We start from the raw sequence: 12,581 nt of genomic DNA, 5'->3' as shown, positions 1-12,581 counted from the left end.
TAGAAACATGAGAGATGGTGTCTGCCATTTATTCTAGTTTATCAGTCAATTAAGGATCACAGTTAATCTTACTGCCCTCATATTTTGACTGCAGGCTCTTTGTCATAGAGCCTGCATGCTCCAGCATGAATACAATGCCTGCTATCCTCAGGCTCAACCCCGATTACCTTTTAGAGGGAGCTCCATCCATCCCTATGTAATGGCTCACATATATATGAGCAGACATTCTCATTAAACTATATAAGCTGCATACGTATAATTATACAAGTTCTTGCTTCATACAGTACTCATTAAAGAGAAGGAACAATTGAGCCCAGCGTAATAGCAGCAGGGCTGTTGAAAAATCTTTTCGCTATGGCTTCACAAATAAACTTTAAATCCTGACAGCAGCACTCCAGGCTACTCCCTGCAAAAAAAAACCTGGCAAATACATATATTTGTTCCTTATTAATGGAAGAACATGTGATCAGGGCACACTGGCACCAGCTGAGCTCCACACATTGGCTTTCACTTGTGACTCAAGTTGGTTGGAAACATTTCAGTGAGACAGATTTTTGTTGGAAAAAGGCAATTTGTTGAATGCAAAATATTTCACCTGAAACATGGAGAGGTTTGATGAACTCTTGGCAAACAAGGTGTGATTCCCCTACCCTACTGGGTGGCACTCTTCCTTCCCCCTGCTCCCTGGGCTTGGCTCAGAAGCAGCCAGCTGTGCCAGGGATTCAAGGCTTGCTGCTACAGCCTGGGAGTCCAAAAGCCCTGAGGGCTGCAGATCTATGTGAAGGAGCTTGGAAAACCTGGCTTTAGCTAAGGCTTTCAGCACTTTCTGCTCTCCTGCAGAGCTGAGATCTAGATCCCGAGAGTCCTGGTGCAGACACTGCAGAGCTCCGGAGTAAGAGCATTTCCCAAACAAGGCTCTGTCAGAATTCAGGCTGGAGTTTCACATGGTTGTAGCCATTTGCCTAATTAAATTCCTGTATTGTAATAGGAACTCAGTCAAAAGCTCAGATCCAGGACTTCCAGCTCTACACAAGCCCTCAACTCAAGTCTGATAAAATGCAAAGCCGGGGATGTCTCACTTTTTGTACTTTTTCCATTCAGTGAAGACACATTACCAGTGCTGTGTAACTTTTCATTCAGTGGTTCTTTGGTGGCTCTGTAGGTGCTAGACAGACAGCAAGAGAGAATTTCTCTTGGCCAGAATGACATTCTCAATACTGTCTAAGCATGACATTTACAGACAAAGCAATTCTGGAATCTTATAATTGCACCTGACAATGACAGAAAAAAAAAAAAGTTAATGCTAACCTAACATAGATACAAGGCAATCTTGCAGAAGAATAGCAGCACAATAAATTCTACATATTAGCAGGTTACAATGAAAATGCCAACCAGATTGCTTGTCTACACTACTGGAAGCAGCATGGTCTGTGAGCACAGCAGTGTGTGAGCACTCTTCTCAGAGAACACCAAGATGTACTCAGGGCAGCAAGCACCCTCACCATGGCAACTTTATCTCTTACACCCACAGCTTCTGTGTGCCAGGGTTTCTCTCCAGGATCCCCTTCAATCAGCATTTCCCTGCCTTTGCGTTTAACCACGTCTTCCAGAGGCCCTTATCACAACCATCAATACGATGCCTTCAGAAGGCTGTCACAGCTGCAGGCAGGTGACAGAGCCTGTGTGGGAGCCCACCTTCTCTCCCTGGGAGTATGGCATGCCACCCCTGCAAGAGCTTTTGAGAATGGATGAAAATAGGAGCCACTGATTCATTTGATTTGAATTCTTTTTCTCCTTGCCCAAAGACAGTAACTTCATCACCGATGGATTTCTCATAAAATAAGGAACGTTTCTAACTCACAGCCAAGGAATGACAGAGTTCAAACCCAAATATTTTGAGTATTGAAAGGAAACATTTTAGACCTAGAAAAAGAAAAAATGAAAAAAAAAAAAAAAAGCCAAAGATCTAGCCCCCCAATGTCTAGAGTACATTCCCACCAGAAGATTTTAACTTTTATTTTATTTTCAAAAATAAATAACATTAATTTAAAAAATTTGAACACTAAAGCAAAGCTAAAATCCCCCTAAAGGAAAAACTTGCCTATTTTCTCATTCAACAGCAGCTAAAAGAGCCAAGAATTGCCATTCTTTGCCATTTGGGGGTAAAAGTCAAGGCAGCAACTACTTGCTGCAGAATAAAAAACAAGAAACCCCGTAGAGCTACATAGAAAGCCACAGGGGAGATTTAGGCCACACAATATTACAGTCCAAAAAGCTGCCTGCTCCCTCCACGAGGCAGAAAATGGCTCTTACACTGTGCTAATGCTACCCAAACCATCAGATGTCTTCTTTAGGCTCAAACAGGCTCTTCCTGCAAGAATCACAGGCAGGAGGAAACAAGAGTGCAGCTGGCAGGTTTTCCCCAAAGTGCCAGTCTGAGCCCAGCTGCTGCCAGATCTGGATCTCTCTGAATTACACTGCAACAAACCACAGTGCACAACCTGCTCATACACAATGCTTCTTTCAAAATCCCTTAAAACTACTGTTTGACTTATGCCAGAACCACTTAAGGGCTTCTGGCTTCAGAGTTTATTTCCTTTAACCAGGGATGTTCTCCTTGACTGGGCAAAGGACTTGTATCATCTTTATTCTAACCCTTCAGCCTGCCCAGTCTCAAATGATATTTTGTGGTTCTGCAGTTTTTTCAGTATCTGCTTGCTATGACACATGCAGTAATTTTCAACAGAATTATAGTGTCCTTACAAACTTTAGGTCTTGTTTGAGAACTTGGGTACAAGTTACGTATTGGTCAAAATTTTTAATTTTTGTTTCTGTTTCTCTTGCTGCCTCCTCATTCTCACATTATAAGAAAGGAAAAAAGAGGCCATTCAGTTCATCTTCTCTATCAGGCATTATTCTGATCACACCTCTCTCACCCTCCTGCCAGTCCCATCCTTTTCAGCTTCTTTCTTCAAAGGCAGTCCTTTCTTACCATCCCACTAATAATTTTCACTTCCAGCTTTTGAAATCCCTTGTATTTCTCATATGTCTTTTCTGATGCAGTCACCAGAAGTGGCAGCATACCATATGCTAATAGTAGCATTGTTACATTTTCAGCGTTATTTCTGTTTTATTCTCCAGACACTCAAATATCTGATGTGCTTTTTAACCACTGCTGTGCATGCCAAGAAAAGGTTTTCATTGAACTGTCTACAACAATATCCAGATATTTTTCCTGAGCAGTTACAGTTCATTATATCCGACAGCCAGGTGCATTATTAGACTCTGGTTTCCAAGGTACAATACCTTCTATTTGTCAACAATAACTTCATTTGCCCCCTTGTTTATCAGGCAGCCAGCCTCCTTTTGTTCTCTTTCAAGCTTTGCCTTTTTTAATCTTGCTTCATGCACATAAGGTTGTACCATCTATAATTCTCTTACCCACAGTCATCACTTTGTGTAGATCACATTTGCTAAAATATGCACAATTCCACTTTTAGTAATGGAACACCCCTCTGTTAGCCTTTTGTCATGCTTAAAATTGCTAATTCCTTCCTACCCTTTGTTTTACTGTCTCTTGGTGAATTTCTAATTTGCCATAGTACATCACAGTGCTTAATTTATTTGGCAGCTTCTCTGTGAGAAGCTTTGCCAAAGGCTTTTTTTATGGACCAAATAAATTTCAACTGATTTTAAAGTCTGTGATTTTCCTGACATGCTCAAAACATCTTAGTGGAGGAACACATGATTTTCTTTTACAGAAACCACATGTCCCTATCATATCACATCATTTGTACCAATGTGCTGGTTTTCCTGTTACTTTTATTTTTTTTTTGTGTGGACATTGTAACTTTCCTGGTATTATAAGTCACTTCTTTAAGTAATCTTTTCATACTTAAAAGCAACATTCCTGCTGATTTACCAGCCATACAGATGTGCCACGATTACAAATGCATGTGGTCCCACCCAACAGGGTAAAACAGGAGTAGGGGTGAGGAAAAGGGTGACACAGGCACATCCTGCAAGGTTCTGGTACTGCTGAGGTTGATCTTTTCTCTTGCCCTTCCCTACAGCTGGGTAATGCTTTGCACAGACTCTCCTTTCTGGTTATGAGACACAGCCATTCATGTTTCTTTTGTGGGATTATTTTAAAAACTGAGTACATATTCCATTTTAATATCTATCATGTGCCCACTGCTTTTTCATCTCATGCTCTTTTCCACGAATTCCCTCATTTTTAAAATATTGCATTTTCAAAAGTTGAGCGCTGTGGTGCTAGTTTTCATCTGGTTCTTCTCCTCAAGACACATATGTTGTTTGTATAGAATTTTCTTTTTTGAAGTATTTCCTTGCTTTACTTGAAAACATGGTGGGGGGGGGAAAGGCCCCTCTGCAGTGCTGGACTGGATTAGGCGTTAAAAAATTATTATTTGAGAAGATTTAAGATCTTGTCTTGTCTTTGTCTCGTACGCAAAAAGTGAGATACTTGAAGTCATTTGTGGTGCCTGTCTGAGACTGGGCACAGATTTTATGTGTTGAAAAACTGTTCAAGTTTTCATTAGCTCCTCCAAGATGATGAGGTCATAGAATCACAGGTGCCTCCCAGGGCTCTTAAAGTTTAACTTAAAAATAAACAAAGCCCCCTCCTGTAAAACACAGTCAACCTCCCTCTCCCAAGAAGTTAAAGATGCTTTGAAAAGAACTGGTCCCATACTTCACCAGAATAGATTAGGAAAGCTTATTCAGTTGCCTGACACTAGCTGAGGAAGAAAGAGGGAAAAGCAAAACACCGAGGGGCACTGAGCACCTGGCCTCATTCCTCAGGACCTTTCCTGATTCCCACTATCATATAATTAATAGGCCCCCTAACTGCAAGGCTGATTATAACCCTCTTCGTATCAGAGAAGAACATTAATCTGGATATCACTGAGATGGTTGCTCTTCATAAGCAGGAAAACCCTGTGGTTGAGCATCACATGACATGCCTACCACTGCACTGAACCTTCCTGTTAAGCTTCATCTTCCCTCATTTTCTATCAAACCCTCACGTTTCAGCACATGTTCACAATGCCAAACTACTTTTCCACTGCTACAACAGATAGCTCACCCATTTCTGCCTTATGCCTATATAGCAGCACAAGGAACATTTATAGATATTGTTTTTGGCCATATGCTCCTCTTCCTCACTCCCCCCTCCAAGTGTTCAGCTAATATCCTGTTGCTTTCTTGGAACATATCTGTATGATCTCACAGCCTATCTGTCCACCAATTGCTGAGGAAGATGTGTGCATGATCCAAAGGCACCAACTGGCCAAAGTCTGACTGATGCTTGTGGTATTGCTCTGAGGAAAATGTAATCCCTACCAGGAAAAACAGAAAAGCCTCAACTACATCTTGCTGAATTACACCACAACTTTCCATTACTTTCTGCAGAAGAAGTAGATAGGACACTGTCACAAGAAGAAAACATATTCCAAGTGAACATATATTTTGATAAACAGAGAGAAGGACTCAAGCATAACACTTGCTGCCTGCTTGGACAAGGCACCTCCCTCAGTTACCCATTCATTTTGTCCAGCTTCATTTTTCAGTTCAGCACTCTCAGCATCCCTGGAAACCATGCCATGATACCAGAATCAGCTGCTGAGATGCTCCCCCCAGATTCCTGGGCATAAGAGCCCAAACTTGTGGTAATGCATGAACTACAATTTGCCTCCAAAAAAACCTAGTAAAATTCTATACTGCCTCTATTTTGGGATTTTTCTAAGGTGCCCATTGCGGTGGAATCTGAACACCATATAACAATAATAGTTAACAGTCTGTGCCTTAAAAGGCAGGCTCCTCAAGCTCCCCTTGTTTGTTGTGTGTCTGTGTGGAAACTTTCCGTCTGTTTCCCTTCTTGCACCTTTCACTTCCTCGCCTCCAGTTGTGAGCTGGCCCTGGCAAAGTGCCCTTGCTGGAAGAAAGCTTCATCCATGTGGTGGGTAGCACATACAGCTCTGAATATGGATCAGGGCAGGGATCATTCCAGCTCCCTATTAGGATTTTCTCCATAGCAGGGGATGGGACACCAAAAATGTTGGCAATGTTGTGCTCTGGGTCAGGTGACTTAGATATGTTATAATGATAACAAAATTACACAGTATATATATTATATAGTTATTGGTCATTAGCATAAAGACACAGTAAGGAAGGCCCACAGAGAAGACCACTCCTGGAAATTAAATCTCCAAACAACCAGTTTCAGTGGAGAATGCCTACAAGAACCTAGAGAAAATAAGGTGGTTCAAGCTCATGGCAGTGTTGCCTTGGAGGAAGCAATGACAAAATAATCAGATTTTGAGGACTGCAGCTGAACAAAACACATTTTGCCTGTTATCCTTATCAATAGAGAAAAAAATTGAAAACCAAATAGCAGCATAAAGGAAAAAAGCTGGTTTTCTTACAGCATCCTGGAATAAAAGTTGGCTTGTAATGAATGACAAACACCAGCCCAGTACCTTAGTTCTGAGCAGCCTTTTTGTTTTGAAAGATGTGTCTTCACCTGAAGCCACAGCTGAGACATGGGGAGAAATAGTGGAGAGGCAGAAGCAGCTTTACCTTCATGGGCTGCCTGCCAGCAAGGAGATAAGGCCAGGTAGCTCCTAAAGAATACTAAGACAACAAGAAAACCAACATACCCAACTGGTATAACCAGAACACTGCATCCTAAGTAGCTCCCAGCTGTACTACATAATTTCTTGTGTGTATTCAGTCCATTTGGAATGCTGTTGGCTTATATATGTGCCAGTTTTTATATCATCATATACGTAGCTATTTAAAGGCAGCACTGTTTATAATGAGAAAAGAAATCTGGTATTTTTTTTATTTCTAATCTTGTTATCAATTTATACTTCCACCAAAAGGAATTCCAATTATGTCTGACACTTTTGGACATGAGACTAACATGCCCCTTCCTCATTTGCCTGCTTCAGTTTTGATGTGATAGAAAATAATCCCATTAATGGCTTAGTCAGTTGAGAAATGTGTACAAAACTTGGATACTAAGGTAAAATATTATCTTTAAGATTGTTGTGCCTGTGATTCTTTACATCTATCTGTAAGATCAAACAACAAATGCAAACCACCTGGTTTTGTAGGACAGTCGCTTTCACCTCAAATAAGGACAGTTTTGCCAGCAAAGATGCCCAAGTCCATCACAACCTTTTTGACTGGACTGCAGTGATGGAGGAGACTTCAGATGTGGCCTCCACAGTGAGGCTGAAGGGGCCTGTAATCTCTTACATCGAGTCAAGGAGGCTTGACTCAGGGATTTCTAACTGAGCATTACTCAGTCATAGTCATAATATTACCAAATAATTAACACTACATGCTACATGATTGTACAACGAGGTACATTTTAAGCAGATGCAGGCTCAGTTAATGAAAGCATTAATGCTGGGAGGGGACCAGAAAAGAGCACAAGGGCCTCAGAAAACCATCACTTTGAGAACACAGAGACAGTGAAAGAGTCTCTCATTTTGTCCTGTGACCACCTGCAGAAATCACTATGCCAAAAAGGAAGGGACAGACCTTCAGTCTACAAACAACATTTTTCACCAGTAAGGCAAAAAATGCAGAGAACAATTATTCCTTCAGGGAACAAAAGGGATGTCCTTTACAAAGCAGGGGACAGCAACAGGTCTTTTCCAGGGAGTAGCAAGCTTCTAGGTGATGTACACTTCTGTGAAGGTTGTCAACAGCTGAAAACAAACAAAAAACCCCACACTTTCTTCCCATCCTATCTATTCATCCTCTTCTTAGGTAGGCCATCTGTGCCCTCTAGTCAACATGGAACAGCAAGTCCTGAAGGAGTCATGAACACTGAGCTTACTAGATAAGGATTAGCACGATACACTGAGGATGCCTGGAAACAGTGCACTGATCTACAGCAGAAGTGTTAAGGAATGAGCCTTCGGACTATAGGGGCATGATTTAAGACCTAGCAACAACTTAAACCATAGCAAGATCTGATTTTGTGGCCAGAGGAAATCTGAATAATTTACACAGAAGGGAACAGTTTCTTGAGTGTAAGCAAGGCCATAGTCTTGTCCAGTAAGCTCAGATTCTGCAATAGCTTGTGTGAAACCTGAACAGGCATTTCTGTCCCCCCTCACACCAGTCTGGTACCCTGTTACACATTGTCAATCTAAATCAGACAAAATGGTCACTATAATAAAGCATTTCACTATTTTTATAAAACTCAACTGCATTAACAAGGGAAATGTTTTCACTTCAGCCTATCAATCAAAGGGCTAAGAGGACAGGTACCATTTTAACTACCCCAAGAATATTATACAGCTTGCAAGACTCAGCACTTTGTGTTGCAACCACAACAGTACTTCAGCTAAGCAGACAATCAGTTTCTTTACATTTTTATATTTTTCTGTACCAACACAGATGTTTAGTACCTTCAGAAGGTCATCTTCAGTTTGAGCCCAACACTTAGGCTGAGATAAAAACACACTTTAACTTGAAAACAAAATATTGCAGTATAATCTGTCATTCATTTTGGCTTGGATGATTCACTACTGAAATGCCCATGGTTAAAAGCTACAGCAAGAAAGAAGTTAAAACTGGAGGCCTGTCTGTAGAAAGCAATGGAGTGATCCCTGCTAGAGCTGGCCCTGCTAGAGTTTGCCCACTTAGAGAGAGACACTGGCATGCAGGGTTATCAGCTGGCATCCTGGGAGTAACACTGATAGGATTGTGTGGTGCCACATCCCAACCAACATCCCTGCTTCTGGTGGTTCCAGCTCTGGAACTGAAGCAGTCACAGACAGCTTGTGCTGCACCCAGCTGACATAACCCAAGGCAGTTTCCACATTGCTTAATATGGAAAGGCAAGCAATGGAAAAAAAGTTATTTCCTTCTTTTTATGGCCTCTTTACTTAAGTACAGGCATCATTCGTAGTACAACTAGGGAAACCTTGTTCTTGCAAATGCAAACGAAATAGCTTTGCTATACTACCAGTTCTTTGACTGATGATTTGAGTATTTTGATTGTCAGCAAAGATTGCCCTTACCTTCATGTGTGACTTGAGATTGTCCTTGCGTGCACAGCGGAAAGGACAGAGCGGGCACTGATGGCTCTTCAAACCTGTGTGGATCACCATGTGCCGTTTCCAGTAACTCTTCCTCTTGATAACCAAACCACAGATGGGACACTGGAATGGTTTTCCCCCTTCCTCTTCTGAGGCTTAGCAGGAAGAAAAAGAGAAGATCCTTTACAGCCACTTGTCAAATACTTTCCCCTTGTAAACATACTCAAGAGATCATTTCTCAATGCTAGAGTCTCATCTGCAAAGAGACATCAGTTCAACAACAGCAGGTACCAGAAGTTTCCATTCCCCCTGCATATACCTTTTCCCCTGGATCTAGTTATTATCTTTCTGAGAGAGGTCACCATAATTTATAAAGGTTAATGCCTCAAACTTCCTTTCACTAATCAGTAGAGGATGCTACTCTCTCTCACCTGGGTCCTAATGTTCCTTATAATTTAACTGCATTGAGATGAATGCCTCTCATAATCATCACTTTTCAGCTTCATTTCCTATCAAAGGCTGGTTGTAGCAGAGTATGGAAAATATGCATAACTGTTAAAAAATGATCCGTTTCCACATCTGATGGTTAGCCAGCAGGGAAGCAGGATATAAAGCACAGAAGAATCTACAACTTAACTGAAAAGTGTGCTGGTATTGCAAGGCAGATATATTTAACACCAAAGCTGAAAGACTTTGGAAGTCCTGCTGCTGAAATTGTTTAGTTATGGCTCAAGCAGATACTGCTGCAGCATCAGCCATCAAAGGTCTTCAGGTCATAAGTTTCCTTCTGCTCCACTAATTGCCAGGGCTTTAAATCTACTGCCTTCCTAAATGTCTGCACTCTGCTTTACTGCCCAATTCACCTAAAAAAAGGATTTGGTGGCATTGATCAGGAAAATATGGTTAGGCTTCCAAGTGCAGAGCCATCACAACAAGGTTGAAGGAGAGAGAAATTCCTTGCTGCTGACTCCGCACAACTAATTCTGCATCCACCCAACCCCTCACAACAATTTCCTCTCATTATTATAAAGACTGACCTACTATTACAGTGGAACTGGATGTCCTTTTCCTCACTGTAAAAGACAAGACTGTTGTCAAATATCCAGAGCTCAGCAATGTGCACCTTGCTATTCAAAAATTCTCTCAGACTATTTAATCTCATGACTATCACTGATAAGAATATAGCAAATATCAAAGTCCTTTGATAAGGAACTAAGTGATAAGACTTCCAGAGAGATCTGTCATGTCCCAAAATACAATTCTTGCTATTAAGTAGGAAACCAAACTACTGTAATGCAACTGATTAGGCAGTCATTATGTAAGTACAGAAAAGGACACAATGTCAAAGCATGTACTACTGCAAGTTCAGAAATTCTCCTTGTAAAATATTCTATCACACTTAAAATATCAAATTGTTCCTCTCTCTGCATCCCTAAAGAGTAGGCCAAACCCAGTGTCATAACTGCTTGTGTTTGTTTTAAAATATTTTTGCTTTTTTGTTCACAAAAGGCAGGAGAGAGACAAATCCCAGAAAAACATGGGTAGTTTTTTTATCTATCATGTTTTTTCCTTCTATCACATCTTTTCTTCAGCCTCTGATTATCCCCCAGAAGGGAAATATGTATTACCTGGTTTTGATCCCCCTTAAAAATAAGTCTGCAATCAAGAAGAATCAACTGTCATTTAGCCCATTACAAAATATGCAAACAAGCGGGATGAATGCATGTGACTTCACCAATAACAGTGACAATTAGCGTTACTCAGGAATTGTGCCAGTGTGCTCCGAAGCTGAACCATGTTAGCTCTATACTGCATGAAGCTCAGAATAAGAAGAAAATCAGGGGTTTCAGCCTTTCCTCCATTTATATTGATGCCTATTTTATATCACTATGTTACTCCAGTGAGGAGAGAATCAGCCAGTGCTTCCCCAAGAAGTTTTGGGAACAAAATTACAAGCATCACAGGCATTATGTTACACCAAATAAGTATTTAGTCAGTAAAAGAAAGTTACCCACACTCTTTCAAAACAATCAGAACTTAACAGACATTCCAGGCTTCCTTTCCAACTTCATCCCAAATGCATGAGCAGTTTATAGAATTGACAATATTAACAGATTGCTAAAAAATTTAGTCTCCTTTATACCAATTTACTATAATAAAAATGCAAGCAATGATTAGGTTGACCAAACTTGATATGCCATTTCAGAGGTAACTGCACTCTGATAAGCCATGGCTCCAGCTTCTTGCCTGAAATAATTCTGAACAAATAGCTCAACGTGGTGGACAGAAGAACAGCAAGCATACTCCTGTTATTAACTTACTCCTCTTTAAATAGCCTCCATCTTTGCTGCTCCTTACTTACATCTAATTAATCTCACTGAGTATTATCTCATAACCAAAGCTACATGTTGCTGGTGGGGAAGTGAATCAGATTTGTAACAGCAAAGCAAACTCACCAGTGCATTAAAAGTTCAAAGTATGAGAGCAGGGAAAAAGACTTCTCAAGCTATACCTACTGGGAAAAGATACTTCTCTCTGGGAACAAGACAAAAAAAGTCTCAAGGAACAACCAGAGAGACACAAAATGATAAAGCATTACACGACTACATACTTTCTTTTTAAAAAATCTTTTAGTGCCATAAGGTTCTCTGAGCAAAAGGAATCAAGGCGTAACATTTATTTTCATGGCAAATGTACGCATTCAGCTTTTAGCTTGTGTTACTCCAAGAAGGACTTCATCTAAACCTTAATGAAAACCTTAGGACAGGCCCATGCCAAGAATAGTTTGCCACTTTAATTGCCTTGGCAAAACACAGCAGTTAAGCATTTATAGAACACACGTGTAACACAGAGCAAAAACTGGCACTGCTGTAAGTCATTGCATCCCTCTCCCTCCTCTTCCAAGGGAGGGATGAGCACTGCTGTCCATCCAACAGCTAACCTATGAGCATTGACCAAGGGCTGCACAGGGACAGACCAGACCTGGGATAACCCTAAACAAAGAGGTTAGGCCAGAAAAACAGCAGGGCAATGACACTACATCCATATCAGGCTTCATATCTATACCGTGGCTTGCTATACCTGTGCAGCCAGGCTAGTATTCCTGATAAAACTCAGCCTGATCAAGCTGGAATACATGAAACCACTTTGTGCATCCCATGGAGATACCTGCCATGCTTCCTTTTCCCCTGCAGCAGAACACTGAGGACACCTGAAGCCAAATGTTCCACCAGAAATTTCAATCTGTGATATGAACTTTTTATAGAAAGAGATGAAAGAAATTATTTTTCCTTATTTTGAAGATGGATCATTTAAATTCCCCTGCATGGCTTGCCAGTTCTTTAAAGCTTTTGTTACCTAGACAGTTTCTTCTTCTTCCCTATAACCCTGATTCCTTGACTGTCAACAGCTGGAACTGATGGAGGAAAGTCAGATGTGTAAAATGGCTTTTGTTGAGCAAATTAGAGAAATGCAGTTTAGTTGGATTTTTTTTTTTTT

At 40.8% G+C, this 12,581-nt stretch overlaps 1 protein-coding gene across 5 annotated transcripts in view; it reads right to left on the bottom strand.

Annotated features, from left to right (window-relative positions):
- Positions 1 to 12,581, bottom strand: part of ZNF827 (zinc finger protein 827) — a 112,369-nt gene that overhangs the window by 61,407 nt on the left and 38,381 nt on the right. For all 5 annotated transcript variants that reach the window (XR_010743482.1, XR_010743483.1, XM_066318072.1 and 2 more), the window contains one exon: positions 9,066 to 9,238. Coding sequence is in view for 3 of the 5 variants with exons in the window: in XM_066318072.1 (XP_066174169.1) it covers positions 9,066 to 9,238 (173 nt within the window). In the remaining 2 variants the exon portion in view is untranslated. The remainder of the gene's footprint in view (positions 1 to 9,065; positions 9,239 to 12,581) is intronic.

Source organism: Sylvia atricapilla, chromosome 4, assembly GCF_009819655.1.
Source record: "Sylvia atricapilla isolate bSylAtr1 chromosome 4, bSylAtr1.pri, whole genome shotgun sequence".
Lineage (NCBI taxonomy): Eukaryota > Metazoa > Chordata > Aves > Passeriformes > Sylviidae > Sylvia > Sylvia atricapilla.
Note: the sequence above shows the minus strand (reverse complement) of the source record. Positions and strands in the feature narration are given on the sequence as shown.